Consider the following 20,038-nt stretch of genomic DNA (forward strand, 5'->3'; position numbering starts at 1 on the left):
ATGGCTTATCTGTCAATAACAGCAGTTCACAATGAATTATAGATTTAATATGACCTGGTTTACATTACCACTGAAAAACTGAACGACTGGTTCACTTACTGCCTGGTTCACTTACTGCCTAGTTCACTGACATGATGTCAAACTGACTGATGAACTGACCTGCAGGGTTGGGGGTAACACGTTGAGAGTATTCAGATTACTTTTTTGTGGTAGCTTGTAGCTGGTAGTGTGTTTGTCAGTCCTATTATTCAGTTACTTAAAGGAATACTCCAACATTTTGGGCAAAATCCCCCTTTTCCTTTGTATAAAAAACAAAATCAGCCATCAAACAGGCAGCCATTGGAGATTACAGCTGAAATCTGAAAGATGATATCGTCATTTTCAGATTCAAGGACTTTTTTTATCATTATTATTTCTGCACCAACAAAACAGTCATGATAAATACTGATGTAAACCATCAGCCTGATTTACTTCTATGGATTTAATTTTAGTATCTGCTCGGTTTCGCTTGGAACCTGGATGGAGCCTGTACCAAAAAAAAAAAAGTATCAGGTACCGGGAACCCCGATGGAAAACCCCCCCAAAAAGGTGAGTTGAGCCGTACCGTGCAGTGGAAAAACAACTTAAAGTTATACTCCAACATTTTTGGGCAAAATCCCCTTTTCTTTCTTTTCTCCCCTGTTCGTCCAGTGGTTCAGTTCCTATGGGTAGCATCTCCTGTTAGCTTAGCATAAAGACTTGAAGTCTATGGGAATAATTAGCCTAGCTCCATTAAAAGTGAAAGTGAAAGTTGGTACTGGTACTTCTTTTGGTGCTGCCTCAGCCGAGGTTTGAAGCGAGCTGAGTCGATACGAAAAATAAAATCCAGAAAAGTAAATCGAGTTGAGTCGAGTGGAGTCGAGCAATAGAAAAGCAGCATTCTTATTTTTTCAGATAAGCATCAGAATTTATCCTGATCGTTTGATAATAATAAAATAATCTGAAAATTAGAATCTCGTTGAGCTGTAATCTCCAGTCTCTGCCTCCGTCGCTGTGGGACTGTTTGACGGCTGATTTTATTTGTTGTTTTTTATTAAAAAGTTGTTTTTTTCTCCCACAGGCTGAAGACGCTGGAAGTTTTCCCTGTAGAGTCAGTCTGCCAGTCGTGTTCTGACCTTGCAGAGTTCATTACAACACACACACACACACACACACACACACAAACACACACACACACACACACTCACACACCGGAGTGTGCACACAGGGCATGACAAGGGCTTCTATTTTTAGTGGTGCTAAAGTGCCATAAAGTTACTTTTAAAGGGACATTCCCCCACACTGACGGCTCTCTGAGCTCTTTACTGAGGCTCAACACATTAATGTGAACATTTCCAAAGTCACAATACACAATCAAAATCACAGGCGCAGATTCATTTTCATTCAATATCAAAAACGTGGAGAAAGGCAATGAGCAACTTAACTTGGCCCAAACAAAAGCAAGAAATCAATAAAAGTTAAAAGAAAATGACTCAAAAATTATAAAAAAAAGAAGAAAAAAACAAAACAAAAACCAAAAATAAACATGGAAATGACCTTTAAAAAAGGAAAAAAAAAACAAGCATGACCTGAAAAGCAAAAAAAAAAAAAAAAAAAAATCTTGTAAAATCAATTTTAAATATATAATAATTTCTAATAGTTTCTTATAATTTTCTCGCCTCTTATCTCTCTCTTGTTTTTTCAATTCTCATTTCATTCAGGTCATTTTCTTTCCTTCTTTCTTTCTTTCTTTCTTTCTTTCTTTAGCAGATGTGCAGCTCATGTGTTTGATGATCTTGTCTCGGGTTGTGTGTTGGTTCGCTGCTCACTGCCTTTGTTCCCATGTTTTTAGCTTCAGTGACGTCGGTCCAGGTGTTAAAGGGTTAATGCAGGTGAGACGTGGACAGGTGAGACTCCAAACACAACATCACCTTCGTTTTTATGAGGAAATTATGAAATTATGAAAATTACAAAGCAAAAATGAAAAACTGTCAGTAGAATCACAGATCACCATCAAAATGTTGTTGTTGTCGTTGTTTTTTTGTTTTTTTTTAACCGACTCGCTGAGCTCGGCTCGTTCCTGACGAGGAGCGTGAAGCCACTCACACTTTCAGACTGAAACTCTCTCTCTCTCCCTCTCGCTCGCCCACAGCCATCCCTAATTGTTTCTCACACACACAGGAGCAATGAAATATTGATATGACCAACACACACACACACACACACACACACACACACACTGTGCAGCACGACGGCAGAGTGTGACAGGCCGACGCGGTGGCTGCTGCTGCCATGGCGGCGTTTCCATGACGACGGCCAGACACCAAAGCAGTGTGCTGGAAGCTAACAGGAGCTAAGCTAGCTAGCGCTTTGTTTCCTCTCCCAGCGGAGCTGTGCTACATAACAACACAGCCTGCAGCCAGGCTGGGGTGTGTGTGTGTGTGTGTGTGTGTGTGTGTGTGTGTGTGTGTGAGCCTGCCAGCACACATGTGCCTCTGTCTGTGAGCTAATTTGTTAGTGTCTGCATGTGTGTGTGTGTGTGGTGGGTGGGTGTGTACTAGTGGGGATGTGTGTGCATCTGTGTGTGTGTGTGTATGTGTGTGTGTGTGTGTGTGTGTGTGTGTGTGTGTGAGGCAGAGAGAGATTGAGAAAGTGTGTGTGTGTGTGTGTGTGTGTGCGTGTGCATGTGAGACTATGTACGTGTGTTCCTGCATGGCTGTGTGTGCATGCATGTGTGTGCGTGTGTGTGTGTGTCTGTGATTTGACAGTGTATGTGCGAGGATGTGTGAGTGCAAGTACTGTAAGATTGTATGTGTGCATGTGTGTGTGTGTGTGTGCTTCAGTGTGTGTGTGTGTGTGTGCTCCAGCAGCTGGAGCTGAGCGTCTGAACTGAGCTGAACCTGCGTCTGAAACTCCGAGTTCTGCAGAAAATGTTTCGGGTGAAAATTCACTTCGGCTCAACGAGCTCACTTTAATGTAAAAATATTAAAATATTAAAGGGCCATTTTTTTTTCTCCTCCGTCCACAGTGACATCATCACCTCCTCCTCTGCTGGTCAGTCTCTCCAATTCTCACACAATCCAATTCTCCGCCCGTTCAACAAGAAGTGACAAAGAATGAACTACATTTCTGTCATTTTTACATGAAAATGCAGCTTCTGCGTCTGGTAAACCAGTGCATCTTCAGCGCCGACATCCTCAGCTTCACAGTTGTGAAGGATGTTTGTGTGAAGCCACGTCCTGTTTCAATGGGAAGCCTCTGAATGTTTCAATGGGAGGAGAAGCTGAAGGCCGCTGAGATTGTGTCAGACTCTCTGTCTCTGTCCACGGTGGTGATTACATAAAGTCTGGATTGTTGTCTGTCCACAGCAAAACTCTGAAAACTTCCAAACAGTCCCAGTTAGGGATGCTAACCGGTGGCCGTTTGACCGGTTGTTGACTGTTTGAACTGTAACCGAATAATCTTGTCGGTTAAAACCCTTTAAGCCCGAACTAGAGTGCCTGTAGAGAGGGGTCTCCTTACGCCGCCATTGCTGTGAAAAAACTGAACCGTTGGAGTGAACGGAGTTGTTGCCATTTCTCTCTAAAGGCACTCTAGTCCGAACGTGTCGTCGCTGACAGAAATGCGCATGTCAGATTGTAAATATCGTAACTACCGTAAAGTTTGACCGATCGAAAATTCCAACTGTTCCTGAAGGCGGAGAAGTTGCTCTTGCGCTTACATACAGTTTAATACGGTAAACATGGCGACGGGACGCTCTGCCGGGTTTCGATGACGTCATTACGCACAGAGCTCAGCTCGGCAGAGACAGACCGGAGAAACCATAGATATCGATAATAATTCCCAGTTCTTCGCGATTATTCACGCCCGAAATTTAAACCGAACATACAAATATTATTTACCAAAAACAATCTGCATTTTCTGCTGAATCTAACACTACCTAATATTCCAGCTCCTTGTTGGGGAACAAGAGACAGAAGAATTTCCCTCCAGCAATTCCTGGGGGAGACACCAGAACTGATGCCCAGAGCGCCCCCTGTTGGCCTCATTTCCACCATCAGCCATCTGCTGCTGCTCCACAGCTCGGCCTGGATCAGCTAAAACTCTGAGCAGAAATGTCACACCTGTTTACAGGAGGCAACTCTTAAAATTAAAGAATTATTCCTGCTGCCGCCAACAAAACAGAGTCATTTGATACGAGAACTGATCTTTATAATTAAACAATCTATTCATTAGAAATAAACAAAGCAGACGGCTTGAAACCGGGTCCAGACTGGAGGCAGCTGTGCTTTGAACTGGAGACGGACGTCCTGCCTCTGTAAACAGACAGGCATTAGGGGGGCGGAGCTACAGCAGCAGGTAGACAGACAGGTCAGATAGACGGAGGCGGAGCTACAGCGGCAGGAGGGACATCGGGTTTTACCGCGAGTTTTATTCTACAGAGGAAACACGTCTGACAGCTCGTTTTTTAAAGTTCTGTCTCTGCAGAGTGACGATTTACACACACACACACACACACACACACTCAAAACAGGAAGTGCAGTGGACCCAAACCAAACTCCAAACATGGAGCTCTCCAAACTGGGAAGCCGCAACACCCAACACACACCCAGCAGGTACATTTAGCTTTTCCCTTCACTGTGACATAAATAGAGCCATTTTCCTTTTTAAATTCTTCTAGTTTTTTGATCCACTCTTTTCTGTATTTTATGATTTAAGTGCATTTTATCATCAGAGAGAGTCTAATCATCCACATAGAGTTGGATCGAGGGCAGCTGGCCTTGTTAGTGGATTCTCAAAGACGTTTTCCTTCTCATCCACAAACAAGCCCAGTCGCCCTCGATTCGGCTCCACGTGGAGAACCAGGACCTGGGGGGCCGAGCGCCTCCACAGACAAAATGTCTCATCATGTAGTGGATTCAATTAAATTTCAATAATTCAATTAGAAAGCATTTAAAACTGAGTGAATATCCAGGAATTGGTAACACAACACTGCACTGGCTTCAGTAGCTCTAATGTGTGCACTGTTGAGAGTCTAAACACCAAAAAGGTTTTTTCCTGTTCTTTCAGCTCAGTCACCGTGAAAAAAAAATAAACCCTTATAATGGTAGGATAAAATCGCTTTTTTTTAATAAACTGCATCAACATTTTCTACAAATTCCACGATATTCCACCTTTCACAGCCGATTTGTTTTTCATAATCAAATTCCATCAGTGCCTCCTGCATGGTGGGCCTGACTTATCGCACAAACTATAAGAAATCATCCCTGCATCACATTCACATGTTCTGCCCTCAGTGTGTTCGCTGCGTCACACCTGCGTCACACCTGCCGCAGCCCGGCGGCCGCTCACTCACCTGCGATGCGAGTTCCTGTTGCTATTGACATGACCGCGTCCAGAGCAGCCGGGCGTCGGGCACTTTAACACATTTTCATACATGGCAAGAACTTGGGACAGACAGGAAGAGGTGAGAGAGACAGCGAGGGTTAGCAGCAGAAGAGGAAGAGTTATACCGGAACAGGAAACAGGAAACAGGCATGCAGAGTTTAAACCTGCAGGACGGACTCACGGCGGGCGGTGGAACGAACACCGGGTCCCACACACACACACACACACACACACTAGGGTGGCCATACGTCCGGATTTAGGCCGGACAGTCCGGAATTTAAATGCCTTGTCCGGCGTCCGGCGCAGCCTCAAGCCGGACGCTTATTTATCCTCCTTTTTGGAGTTGCACTTGAATGCAACGCTGGCCAGGACTGTACATCGATATCAGTCATATTTTTCGTCACAGACTTTTAAATTACAATCCAGAAAGTGCATTAATTGGATGCGCGTTAGTTTTTCTCCTCCTGCGCTGCTGTGTGCTCATGCCGGAGTGCGTGTGTGTGTGTGTGTGTGTGTGTGTGTGTGCGTGTGTGTGGCGCTGTCTGAAGTCTGAAGTCACTGGCTAACAGCAGCACACTGGCTTAGCTTGTCTATTCAGAGAAGAGGTATCACTTCGGCTTATTTTTCAATCCATGTTATCACACGCATACTACTGCTCATTCATTGGTAGCTGAATTGTTAGGTCTGTTTGATAAGTAATTTACATTTTTAAAATAATAATTTAAAATATTGTTAAATTAAAAAAAAGCCAACATGATGCAGGTCAAAGACTAAAAAAGAATATTGACTAAAACTAGACTAAAATACTTTGGATTTTCTTCGACTAAAACTAGACTAAAATGCCAAGACTTTTCGTCGACTAAAATGTGACTAAACAAAAAAGAATTCAAGTTGACTAAATATGACTAAAAGTAAAAAGGGCATTTGACACTAGACTACGACTAAAACTAAATTGAAAATAGCCGATGAAATTAACACTGGTGGACCTGACTCGACCTCCCCCAACCCCTCCACCCCGGGCCCGCATCAACACCCCCCAAAGTGTCCTCCTTTTTGGTGTTGTGGAAATGGCCACCCTAACACACACACACACACACGCACACACACACACACACACACACACACAGAGCGCATGTGGCGGAGAAGCTGCTGGTCATTTGAAAAGGTTAGGTAGCGCTTTGGCTTAGCAGCAGTTTGGTTCAGGTTAGCCTCAGGTTTTGGTTGAATAACGTCCTGAGCTGGGAACAGGCCTCAGAGGTAGGGGTGTAACCGCTCAGTTCAATTCAACAGAGGAGTCATAATTTGGTACGTTAAAAATTTAATTCATTCAAAAGTAATGAAGCAGGTTATGATCTGTTTTTAGTGTGAACAGTGATGGCGCTCCTGAGCCATCCTCTGAGCGGCAGATAAAACAAAAACACTGACGGCTCCTTACGAACACTAACATCATAAAGTCAGATCTATTTGATGATGATGAAGACGATGATGACTGCGGCAGTGACGGTGATGTGCCGTTACAGTGAGCTAGCTGTGTGTCAGAGCAGCTGGTTCTCTGTTTGGCCTGTAGTTTCTGAGGCTCTGGCTGAACTGGGAACAGTGGGAACAGTGGGAACAGTGTACTGGAGCTCAGCCACGCTCAGGGTTTCCCACCACAGAGTCGCCTCTCATATCCGACGCTGGAAACGTCCCGGTTGCCGCGGTGATTTCTTTGGCCCTGTTTGAATCAGCTGATTGGCTGCAGAAATGCTGCGCTGACCGTTTGCAGTGTGTGTGTGTGTGTGTGTGTGTGTGTGTGTGTGTGTGTTGCTGCTTGTTTTGGACCTCTTGGCACAGCGGGGTGTCGTCGGCGTAAATGATTCGTCGTGTTTGAAGTCCGCCATCACCGAAGCGGCTCCAAACACCAGACCTGCAGCTTACTGGACCGTCTATCTCTCGGGTGGTGAAGGCATTACCAGCCGTATTGCAACCAGCTATCTTAGCGTAGCTTAGCTTAGCTAAACTCAGCATCCCTCTCCTCTCCCTGCAGTGTTTTCTTTGGGGTCGGGGGGGCAGACAGCTCGCTGCCTGTTACGTCGGTTTGGCTGCCTTGTCCTGGGACAGCGGCTCGCTCTCTATAAATCCATGAGCGCCACAGAGAACATTTTTAAAAATTGGCACTGACAACATTATTTTGGTTTGTGATGTGTACCGAACTGAAAGTTTGATACGAATACGTGTGATGTTACACCCCTACTCAGAAGTCAACTGTTAGCTTAGTGTCTTATTTATTAGCATTTTGAGACTTGAAACTTGGATAAAAAGACAAACTGTCTGTTGGAGAACTGAATGGGGTCTAAAACCTCCACACCCAAACTGCCCTCCATCAGACCACTTCCTGTTCTTAATCCTATCTGTATTTCCTTTTCCTTTCCTTTCTGTATTTTTTTAGGTCCCCAGACTCGGTGATCTTTCCACGGCGCTCGGTGAGTCCCGGACGAGCCAGCAGGTCTGACGGCAGAGGCTCGACATGCTGCCCCCTGCAGGCGGCCATGCAGAGCCACGCATGCACTCCAACCCCGATCCACCAACACAGCACAAACTGAGTGTTTTGTCCCTGAAATCTGTGAGGTGAGTTCACACTGGAAGCTGCTTTAGTAAAATAAAACAGTATACAATAATGCATGTTTTGCTCATGTTGCATGTAAATTTGCTCATATTTTCCTCTCATTCCTGTACGTTTGCTGATATTATTTAAAAACCACCAACCAATCACGATGAAGGAGGAAACCTTCATGAAAGCACCTGAACAAAATGTGCCTGACAAATAAACCTGATTTGACTTGCTGCACGCATAATTATATTTTTATATCCACTTCCACTTTTTCAAACTGCCTGTTACTTCTTATTCTTTTTATTTCGCTCTTTCTTTGCCTCGGTAAGGATTTCTGTTATTTTGCACATACTTTCATACTTTCTGTTTAACATGTTCACCTCAGCCCTGCTGCTGTATGCTTATTTATATAGTGTGTGTGTGTGTGTGTGTGTGTGTGTGTGTGTGTGTGTGTGTGTGTGTGTGTGCATGCAGGTGGTTTGGATAAAACAGAGAGAAGCTCTGTCGTGCTCTAAGCTTTGCATCAGAAACACAGAAACGAGAGAAGAGGAGGAAAATAAAAGCAAAGGAGGAAACACACACACACACACACACACACACACACACACACACACACACTTTGTGATCAGAAAAAAAGAAAAGAAACATACAGTAAAATACATCCGCAGGTCTGGCCAAAGTTTTTTAAGTTCACTAAAACAAAACTAAAAACTAAAACCAGGTGTGAAAAAAGTGAAGTTTGTTAATAAGTGAAGTGACGTGAGTTTAGTTAGTTTAAACGAAACAAAAATTAAAACTAGACTTTATAAAAAAAAAGAACCTAACTAACTGAAACGATAACTGTGTTCTTACAAAACTAAGTACAATAAAATAAAACACAGAGGAAATGCCTTTAGGTTTGGTCTTTGTCACTTTGGTCAAAACTGAAGTGAAACCAGCAAACCCAGTCTGGCAACCGAAACTGAACTGGAAACAAAAAAAAAAACAAAACAGAAAAAATAAACATAAAAAACTAGCCAAACAAACAAACAAACAAACAAAAGGTTTAATGCTCTTTTTGCTCTGTTGCCACAAAGTGACATTGTGGTAAATTGTATGAAAAGTTTCAGAGTTACAGTTGGATTAAAAAAATGGCCTAAGCCGTAATCTGAGGGAAACATGTTCAGTCTCACACTGTGACTGTCAAAATCCAGTTTATAAATGTATAAAGTCAAAACTGAAGACACGGCTACACCTGCTGATCTATATGACGGCATATTAGGGCTGCTGAGGGGAGAGTGGGAGAGAATTTTTTTACATTTTGTGTTTTTGTGCAGAAATTACAGATGAACAAATTATTTTCTGACTGATTATAAAGAAACAGAAATTATAATGAAATAGAGATTAGGGGGTAGGATTAAATAAGTTTTACTTCGTCCTACTCCTTTTCGAGCATGTTAATGATGACAGATGCATCTTATTTTATTTTATTTTTCTTTATTTTACTTTATTTTGGACCTTTGTTTTCTTATTTACCTTTATTTAGTATTGATTATTATTTTTGTTTTTTGTTTGATTCACTGCTGTTTATGTTCGAAATAAAGATCTCAATGAATCAGAAAAAAAAAATTACAGAGCCTGGGGAGGGAGGGGTGATATTCTGAAAAAAATCTCATAATTTCCAAGATTAATTCAGAAATTTACAAAAAAAAAAAAGAGAGAAAAAAGGCAGCACAATGTGGAGCATGTGTGGAGTTTTTTCTTGAAAATTTACTTGAATTTAATCAACTTTAATCTTGGAAATTCTGACTTCCAACTTCGCTGCTCGAACCGAGTCAAACACAAAACACTCTGAGCTGAGATTCACTGTAAAACCTCCTCACTGCAACACAGACAGGCAGACAGACAGACAGGCAGGCAGGCAGACAGACAGACAGGCAGACAAGCAGGCAGGCAGGCAGACAGACAGACAGACAGACAAACAGGCAGGCAGACAGACAGACAGACAGACAGACAGACAGGCAGGCAGACAGGCAGGCAGACAGACAGACAGGCAGGCAGACAGACAGGCAGGCTCATGCAGGTGTGATGCATGACGCCGCGCTGCTGCACCGACATCCAGCTGAGCAGCTGCTGAGTCTTCACAAGCAAAAATAATCTGCCAGTCTGACGAGATAATCCCGCCTGTATCCGGTGCTAATCTGCTTGTTTCTGGATGTTTGCTTGAAGTGAGTGACGTGATGATGTGCTTCATGTCTGTGGCCTGTATTTTCTTTCTTTATCACGCAGTCAAACAGAACAGGTTTGCAAACAAAAAATAGATTTGGGAGCATCGACACTTTAATGGTAAAATGTTTTCTGGCAAGTAAAATAAAATTAATTAAATTTAATTATTAGATTAAAATGCAAATAAAATTGTTTTCTGTGCAAATCTAAAAGTTTTGATTCAGTTGCTTTGAGTCAGCTTAGAAAAGGTGATCTTAGAGGCTAAATCTGCAGTTTGATGTCAAGAAATTAATCTGTAATTAATTAACCTGTAATCTGGACAATCTGAAGGTGGAGAAGGTTGATAATTTGTTGTGTTCAGCTGGATGTGTGGGCAGTATGAGGCGGCGGCATGACAGTGGCGGCGGCGAGCGGGCGGGGCGACCTACTCTCAGGCGGGACCCGGTCTTTGTGAGGACACCCGGACAGGCTCCGGTGGTGGGGGTACAGACCCGTCACGTGACCCGTCCCGTCACAGCCCGGCGTCGGACACTTGCTCTCCTTCTTCTCCCCTCTGGAGGAATCTGGAACAAACGGAACAGCAAACCGAAACGTTAACGAGGCGACCTTTAATAAACACCCTGTGAACAAACACACCCTGATTTCACTGTGAACCCAGTTTGAAGGAGAAACCTGAGATCTGTCAGGGACGAGGCGACTTCATCATCTCATGATCCTAAAGCCTTTTTCTGAGTTTCTTAGCAAATGAGCAAAACAATAAAAATATGATACTGGAACATTAGAAAACATGAATGAAATGACGGAATGAAACCTGACAAAAACAGACCATCGACATCCTAGTGAAAAAAAATGGAAATTACAAAAAAAAGGGAAAATTACTCTGAAATTTTGTGGAAAAATATTCATGTAAAAATATTTTGATTTTACCTCTTTTCCCCTCCTCAGTGTGTGTTCCATTTTAGTCTTGGCTTTTATGTATTCCTGCTTTAATCATGTGGATTTGTGTCTAAAACCCTTCTGCAGCGACTGTTACAGCTCTTTGGCTCGACTGCTGTTGTCTTTAAATGGGCTACAGAAATAAAAGTCACTTGACATAAATAAACAAATAAATGAATAAAAACCCAATTAAATAAACCCCACTGATTCAAACGTCTCTTTGTGTTGAGGTAAGGGTGTGTCTGGGTGTTTTTCTGGTATGACAGATCTCGGTTTTCCCGTTGTGGTTCGGTCGCCTACTGCTTCAGGTTTCCAGCTCTGGCTGGAGGAAGCCGTCTGGGAAGCTGCTGGCTGCACGCACTGCGGCGGCGGCCACGAGTCTGCCTGGGTTTTTAGGAAATAGGCCGCAGATCTCACCGATGAGATTTGCTCTCCTAACGGGCCGTGCAGATCGCCATTACTCATGGCTGACAAGCCGGCCGTCTGATGTCCCCGCGCCGGCCTATTTTAACAACATAAGCTGCTGTCAGAGGAAAAGCCAGCATCTGCGAGCGCCGCGTCCGCCCTGCACGCGCAAACGGGCCGGCTGCTGTCGCATTTTGAATTTACACGGCGGGTTTGAACAGGTTTGCGGAGCCTGAGGGTCGTCAAACTCACTCGAGCTGTGAATGACCACAGAAATTTCAGCTGGAGTGAAGAACAAGATAAAAAAATCACTCAAAGAAAACGCAGTTACATGGTTTCCTGAGCCAGGCGGACATGTTGCTCCTCCTCACTGACCAGGACCTGCAGCTATCAAACCTCTCAGACATAGACACTATAAAGACAAACGTATCTGGCCATACATACATAAATACAATTTGCTTGATTGATTGATTTACCCTAAGCCAAATCTTTCTGCCTCTTCCATGTGTTTTCCATTTTAGTCTTGGTCTTTATGTCAGCTGTTGTTTTTAAATGTGCCATATAAATAAAACCTTGACTTGAAATAAATTAACATATAAATAAATAAATCAAACCTTATTAAATGAAACCTAAATCAAAGCACTGATTCAAATGTCTGCTTGCACTTTGAGGTAACTGTGTGTCATGCTGTTTTTTCTGTCGCGGTTTGGACGGGTCACTTCCTGCCTGAACAGAAAGCAGGAAGTCATCTGAACAGGGGAGGCGAGCGGGGGGGGTCGTTTCCCGCCTACCTTTCGGGTAGTACGCCCTCTTGGACCCGTCGTGGTGCATCTTGGACTTGCGCTCCTCGGCGGCGCTGCTCTGCCTCGGGCTGTGCTCGCCGTGGCCGCGGTGGTGGTGGTGGTGGTGATGGTGGTGGTGGTTCTCCCGGCGCGCCGCCGTGTGCTCGGACGCCATGCGGTCCCTCATGACCTTGGCCCTCTCCGACTCGAGCGCGATGGCCTTCTCCAGCAGCGACAGGTTGCCCTTGGTCATGTCGAAGGCCTCGTCGGAGCGGTCGGAGGCCACCGACGTGGTGTCCTCGTCGCCCTCCTGGCTGCAGCTGGGCGGGTAGCCTCTGGACGCCGGGCTCAGCTGCTCCTCCAGCTTCATCAGGTTCACCATGTCGGAGTAGTTTCGCTCCAGGGGGCGGGGCTCGTCCGGCTGGCCCTGCTGGCAGCTCTCGTACCTGCGTGGTCACACATCGGCTCAGTTTCTACTCAGGACTTACAGACAAAAGCAGCCGAGGGTGCACAGCAACAAGACATATGAAGCAGGGTAATGTCACTGCACAATACCAACTTCTCAGCTTTAGCTCTGTTTGCTGATTGCTTTATGGCACAAAACAGGAAGAGGGTGCTGTCCCTCTTCCTGTTTTGTGCCATAAAACATTAACAATTTACAGTCATATCTCAAAATGTGTTGACTTGTTGGTGTCTGAAAGCTTTAGCTCTGTTTGCTGATTGCTTTATGGCACAAAACAGGAAGAGGGTGCTGTCCCTCTTCCTGTTTTGTGCCATAAAACATTAACAATTTACAGTCATATCTCAAAATGTGTTGACTTGTTGGGGTCTGAAAGCTTTAGCTCTGTTTGCTGATTGCTTTATGGCACAAAACAGGAAGAGGGTGGTGTCCCTCTTCCTGTTTTGTGCCATAAAACATTAACAATTTACAGTCATATCTCAAAATGTGTTGACTTGTTGGGGTCTGAAAGCTTTAGCTCTGTTTGCTGATTGCTTTATGGCACAAAACAGAAAGAGGGTGCCGTCCCTCCTCTTGTATTGTGTCATAAATCCCTCTTTATCGCAGTGCTGAGGTGAAGTGTGGAAACATGAAGTGGTCAGAGGTCTCGTACCTGGTCATGTGATGCGCCTGCAGCAACGCCTGCTGCTCGTTCGGCATCTGCAGGAGGTGGTGGAGGGCGGGCTGGCCTTGCCGATCCGACGGCTGCGTCTCGCTCAGCTTCCTGGCCAGATCGAAGCACTGGTTCCTCAGACACTCCAGGCTGCTGAGGCACACCTCCTCCTCGCTCTCCTCCCCCTGACACCTGACCCCGAGGCCGGGCCGGCCGTTGGCGTGGCCGTCGTCCACCACGCCGCCGTCCGGGTAGCCGTCGTCGGGCAGCATGGTGCCGTGGCCCTGCGCCAGGAGCTTCAGGGAGTCCACCGTCTCCCTCACCACGTCGCTGTCCAGGTCCACGCTCAGCTCGCCCTTCCTGTCGCCCTGCTCGCTGCCCTCGTCGTCGTCCTCGTCTTCGTCCTCGCCGGCGCTGTTGGACGAGTTGCTGTTCATCTCGGACTCGGTCATGGCCTGGTAGGCGGCGTCTTCGGCGATCTTGCCCAGGTTGAGCAGCGACTTGGCGACCAGCTCGTCGTAGTTCTCGTACTCCTCTCCGGTGCCGCCGCCGCCGCCGCAGCTGTTATTGTTGTTGTCGTTCTTCTGAATCGGAATGAGCTTTGATTGTCCACCGTTTTTGTAGCGGTTCTCTACTGTTGTGAAAGAAATGAAAAAAATCTCTCAGCTATTTTTTTTTCCACCAATCAGCACAACTTGCTGGAGTATTTTGCACGATAAACTACATAAGCAGCAGGTAATTGCTCTCAAAAAAGAGTAGAGCACAAGACGTGTAATGGATTCATTTTGTAGATAATTCAACTGTCTATTCATTTATACAATCAAAATCCTGCAGATGAAAAGGAAATGAAACTCGAGCAGCCTCTAATAATCTCAGCGATGCTAATGAACCCGTTTTCCTCTCATATATTCCTGAATACATTAGCTGCAACCCACCCAATTAGGATCCACTGTTTACTCACAAAAAACACACAACCCAGAGCTATGGAGAACAGGGCTGCTCTCCCTGCTCAGCCTCGCTGTTGATTTTGGGGACAGCGACGGCGAATGAGAGCAGGGAAATGAAAGGGAGGCGTATGAGGTGCTCCGATTCGGGAGCCATAAATATCCTCAGGAGGAGAAGCTGAGGCAGAGCGCATGTGACACGTCCGCCGAGACGAGGAGGAGGGGGGGAGTTAATAACTCAGCAGAGCTCCTCTCCCGATTATTCGCGAAGGCGCTGTCAGAAGCGATTGAGGACACGGGGGGATCGAGGGAAACGCCGACGGGAGGGAGGGCAGACAGCATCTGGTCCACCAGCAGCTCAGCATCTCTTATTAGTTCCTCCTGGAGACCCGGACTGGTCACGCAAACCAAGACCGGACATCAATACGTGTCCTCCTCCAACGTCTCTGCATTACAGCTGCTGCACCTGCACTACCACACCAATTACCGCCCTGTTTGGTTAGACATTTTATCTCAGTGCACTGCACAAAACAAAAATCTCCATCTTAACAAGTCACTTAGCTTCATCTTGAGCGTCCAAATCTTGTTTCTCTTTAAAAAAAAAAAAAAAGAAAGAAAGAAAGAAAAAAAAATCTGCCTGTGAGATGAGATATTCCCACTTGTTTCCAGTGCTGTTTCACTGGTTTCAGGAATTGGTTCCCAGAACAAGTACTGATATATTAATTAATGAGTGAATGAATGAATGAATTATTAAATATATTTACTAGTTTTTATCATCAAAACCTCAGAAGGTGCACAGAAAACTAGTTTATGCAATAGTAAAGGAAAGGAAAATTGCAAAAATGGCCAACAAATATCGGCCCCAGACGATCAGCTGCAGGAACCTTCAATACAAAAGTAGCCGCAAAATAAAACACCATCTTAACAAGTCATTTTGTCTCATCTTCAATCAAGGTAAAAAAACACTAGACTCAAGAAAATGATTCTTGATTCAAGGAAACTCTGGAAACAAGTTGATCAGCAGTGGAAAAAAAAGAGAAATCATCTCACCACAACTGGAAGATTTTAGGAATAATACGATTTTAAGATTGTTAGGACAGATGTTCTCTGCAGTGTGGACCTCCTCACAGTGGGATCCCTGAGCAGCTTCCAAAAGGTCCTCAGTAAAGTTTAAATTCAGTTGCATTTTTAAAAGTTGATGGAGGTTATCCTCATAAGATCAGAATAGGAACCAGGGGTTTTAAACAGCAGAAGGTCTCAGATATGAGGATCAGGGCGCAGATGTTCTCACATTCTGACTGCAGCTTCATGCACACACACTGCCTCTGTTACTACAACAGAGGATCAATGCAATGCACCGATATCACTGAAGAGCAATATTTTAAAAAAATTTTCAGCTGCTAAAACTGTCTCTGTCAATATCCCAGCTGCTAATAACTTGGACCGTTTTCATCATGTTGTTTATATCTTGTTTTTATAGGTTTATTTATTTTCGTTGGTTTGAACTCCTTCTATTTTTAATGGCAATTATATGCGAGTGCACCGTCAGGAGGATTGAATCTTGAGGCTTGATCCCTGGGATGAAATTCGGTTGGATTAAAAAAAAAATCTGGTAAAAGTTAGAGTAAGAAAATGTTGAGAGAACCCCTGCACTCCTCTACAAACTCCGGTTTCTTCCTGACGACCCCAAACCAGCCCACACGCCGAGACACCCCGACCCCGCGGCCTCACGCCGGCCTTCAGGAACCTTTAAGATGTTCCAGTAAAAGTGGGTGATATTTGGTAGAAATTACCCTAATTACAGAATGTACAGTGTGAGAGTGAGTCACCGCCTGCCCACATACAGCGCACAGACATACAGCTCGCTGCGTCATATTGTTCCTGTTTGGGTCCCTGGGACAAAATCTGAACTTAACGAGGTCCATCAGCTAATGTATGTCAACCCAGGAGATCGTGATACAAAAATATTTGAGCATCTCCACCTCGGGGCGACCAAATCAGTCCTCCCCGGGACACTATAAGTGGTGTATCACCCCACCTGGCCAGACACACTAAGATTGGACGACACGAAACACTCGGTTCTCCCGTCGACCCGACTGGCCGGGGCCTCGCTGGCTTCTCGCGCTGAGACCTATCGCAGGTTTGGGCTTTAATTTCCATAGAGGGGTTATCACAGCGGTACTCAGTCTGCTTGTTGACGTTAGTCTCCACCGTATTGAGACAGAGGCCCACTTTATTAAGCAACGTGAGACTGAGGAGCTGGTTATTATGACTCACCACAACGCCTGCCATTATTTTACACCTGTTCTGATTAACGATCAGCCTGCTGAAGCAGTGGAGGAGTTCAAATCCTGATGAACCTTTGTTGACGGCACTTTAAGTTTCACAGCCAACACACAATACATTTTTTTTTTTTTTAAAGCAAAGCGACGATTGTTTCTAATCAGGAAACTGGATTCATACAATATGAGCAAAGACATTTTAGGGACTTTGTTACAGAAGTCTTGTTGAGAGTGTTTTAACTTTTAATGCGTGTATGTGGTTTGGGAAGCCTGATAAACTGTCCAGCATTATAAACATGGACAGTAAAATTATTGGGAAAGAGCAGAGATAGTTGGAGTGTAAATATAAACTGCAGGTGAAACAAAAAGTTGGACAAATTGTGTCTGATCGTGTTCATCTCCTCTTTGAAGAATTCATCAATCTGCCCTCGGGAGGCGCTGTAGAGGAGCTACAGCAACCAAATGAAATGACTCTGCTGAACTGGTAACCAGAATCACAGTGGAAGCGCGTCCCTTTCTGCACTCTGCAGCTTGTGCTTTTATTACCGTGCTGTGATTTACTGTGATGTGTTTTAACAAAAATGATGACCTAATCTTGTCTTTTCTGATCTTAAATATGCCACCCAGCAGCTGATTGCACTGGCCGAGCTGCTGCTGCTGCTGCTGGGTGGGCTTCAGGGTGATTTCACAGAGAAAACCTGCAGTCCTCCAGACCTCGAGGACCGGATTTGAGCACCGCTGGTTTATTAGAAACCTCTGCAAGGCTGTGTCCAGTCAGCACGGTCAAACGGCAAAAAAGCAGCTCAAAAAGATGTTTAGCACATGAGAGGACAGTAAAGCATGCAGAACGGGTCTTTGGGTCACTTTGGCAGGGCTGACCCGGGGCAGAAAGGCCCCCAGGCGTTGGGCCGGGTCGACACCTGTACACCTGAACTCTACTTTTTTTCAATTAAATCTCCTTACAAAATCAATTTGCTAACGTCTCAGAGTGGAGCAAACTGTTTTTCCTGCATGTCTCTACGATGTGTAATATTATAAGGATGATCACCAGCATTATTCGATCTTAATACAGGCACGCTGCCTGCTCATTGGCTCAATGATGCTGATGGGATTTACCACTTAGGCGTTGAAATTTGGTGGCATTCAGTAGCAGATTTTGGTACCGTGGCATTTTTTAAAACTCTATAGTATTGAGGCGATTTGGTTGGTGCCATAAAAGTATCTAAGATCGGTACTGAGCCCCACTCGGGAACACAGGATCTTTAAGGGAATTTTACTTAAGGAGCAAAACAAAAAGTCGTGTGTCTTCACCACACGACTCGGGCGAAGACACTTTGTCTTTGAAATGCTATTTCCAGTGGCACTTTGGAGCTCCCTTTTCTTGATAACATACTCTTATCTTTACAGAAATTTTATTTAAGGTGAAAAATAAGGAGACAAGCCTTTCGCAGCTTCGATAAGATAAGCGCCTTTCTCCCTGGACCCGCTCTGCTCAAGCATCTCAAAAGATCATTTTTGCACGTTGATGGAAAAAAAAAACATCCTTTCACAACCTTGCAGCTGCATGTTTGGATTTACCCGAAGAACCCCAAAACACCGAGGGGCGTGGAGAGCGCGATAACACGAAGCCCGATGGGACTTTTCATTGATTAATTGCTTGGCATGTATCTAGACTGTGGCTCGCTGTCCTTGTTAATTACCCACAGAAGTCCCTCGCGACCCAGTTGATGGATTTATTTATCAGCTGGACTGTTTGACAGGCCGTTTACAAACAGAAGACATGTCGCGCAAAACTGCAGAGCTTCCCGCCTATCGACATGTTGTTTCCTAATGAGCCTCCAGCCCACAGCAGCGTCGGCGGACCAGAAAGTGATGCAAATTAAAAGACACGTTGTGCTTTGATTCGTCCAGTTTGGTTTGATTCCTACAACACTTCATCGCCAAAACGCCGCCGGAATGCATGAAAACATGAGCAGATCTCCTTTAATTCCTTAAATCCTGCTCGTCCTGTCAGTGGGTTTCGTTAATAGAGATGCACTTCATTTTAAATTCTAGATTAGATGCTGAGGTTTCCAAAGATCCCAGACATGCAGATCTTTTCTGTGTGATGTGATTCTGCAGCCATGTTGAATATTTCCCTCAGTGTGATGGAGCTTCAACATGGACGAGCTACTCTGTGCTACTATGGATTTTATTTTTTATAAATTTGAAGCTACTTGAGGCAAAATCTGAGTTCAAGGTGTTAAATTTTCCCTCAGTAGAAGAAGAAATACCTTTGCTAGAACCTGGTTTGTTTTCTCTGAAGCCCCTTAAGGGGAAATTTAAGAGTTTAAGGGGTTAATATTGAAGCTCACCTTGCACAGGATTCTGCTCCTCCTCTTCCTCCTCCTCTTCCTCCTCCTCCTCCTCTTCCTCTTGCTCGTCTTCGTCTCCCTCGTCCTCCTGCTCCTCCTCTTCCTCCTCCTCCTCGCCGTCCTCCACCTCCTCTTCTTCTTCCGTTCGCTCGTTTCCCTCCGCCGCCTCCTCCCTCTCCATCTCCACCTCCTCTTCCTCCTCCTCCTCCTCCTCTTCCTCCTCCTCACCCGGCTCCTCGTTGTCCTCGGAGAAGCCCTCCTCGTCCTCAACCTCCCCGTCTTCCTCCTCCTCTACCTCCTCCTCCACCTCCCCCTGCTCCTTCCCCTCCTCTCCCACCTCCATGGCGTCGGCCTCGTAGCCGGGGTAGACGCCGGCGTGCTCCTCCTCCTCGGGGGAGGAGGCGAGGAAGGGCCTCCTCTTGGCGGTGGGCTCCAGCGGTTGTTTCTCCAGAGCTTTCCTCTTCTTGGCGAGCGGGCAGCCGTAGACACTGTGAGGAGACGGACAGGAGACGGTCAGGAGGCAGGGACAGGTGTGCAGGTGTGCAGCTCACCTGGCGCTCAGGCCTCACTAAACTCCTCATTTTCATTAAAACAAACAGAGACAAGCCTCAGCCTGGTTGTACCTGTTCCAGTGATTTTTATGTCACAAATTTTTGGACATTTTTTTTTCTTTTTTCATGACGATCACAAAACCAAAGACCAAAATTAAAACAACATATTTTTTAAAATTTCCCCCTAACAAAACAGCGTGTTCATGTTAACAGTAGCATGGTTAGCCTGCACACACACACACACACACACACACACACCACAACAAGCTGCTCCACATCTTCTCTTGATTAACCGAAAGTTCTCCAAAGCCTCTGCAAACCAGAGCTGAGGAACACTGTATACATATTTTGCTGAAATTTGATGGAAAATTGGAAAACAAACAATCTGTTTGCTGAGGGAAATTCTCCATGTGTGATATAAATGCAAACGGTCCAAGGACATTTATGAATGCTCATGTATTTTCTTTGAGT

The 20,038-nt window shown here is 45.1% G+C and overlaps 1 protein-coding gene across 1 annotated transcript in view; it reads right to left on the reverse strand.

Moving 5' to 3' along the window:
- The window catches only part of myt1la (myelin transcription factor 1-like, a), an 80,153-nt gene that overhangs the window by 28,687 nt on the left and 31,428 nt on the right, over positions 1-20,038 (reverse strand). The window contains exons 8-12 of the mRNA XM_030047179.1: positions 19,017-19,504; positions 13,437-14,070; positions 12,334-12,770; positions 10,630-10,764; positions 5,375-5,465 (exon numbers count right to left, since the gene is read on the reverse strand). Of these exons, the coding sequence (XP_029903039.1) occupies positions 5,375-5,465; positions 10,630-10,764; positions 12,334-12,770; positions 13,437-14,070; positions 19,017-19,504 (1,785 nt within the window). The remainder of the gene's footprint in view (positions 1-5,374; positions 5,466-10,629; positions 10,765-12,333; positions 12,771-13,436; positions 14,071-19,016; positions 19,505-20,038) is intronic.

The sequence above is a fragment of the Myripristis murdjan genome, chromosome 24, assembly GCF_902150065.1.
Source record: "Myripristis murdjan chromosome 24, fMyrMur1.1, whole genome shotgun sequence".
NCBI classification, from domain to species: Eukaryota; Metazoa; Chordata; class Actinopteri; order Holocentriformes; family Holocentridae; genus Myripristis; species Myripristis murdjan.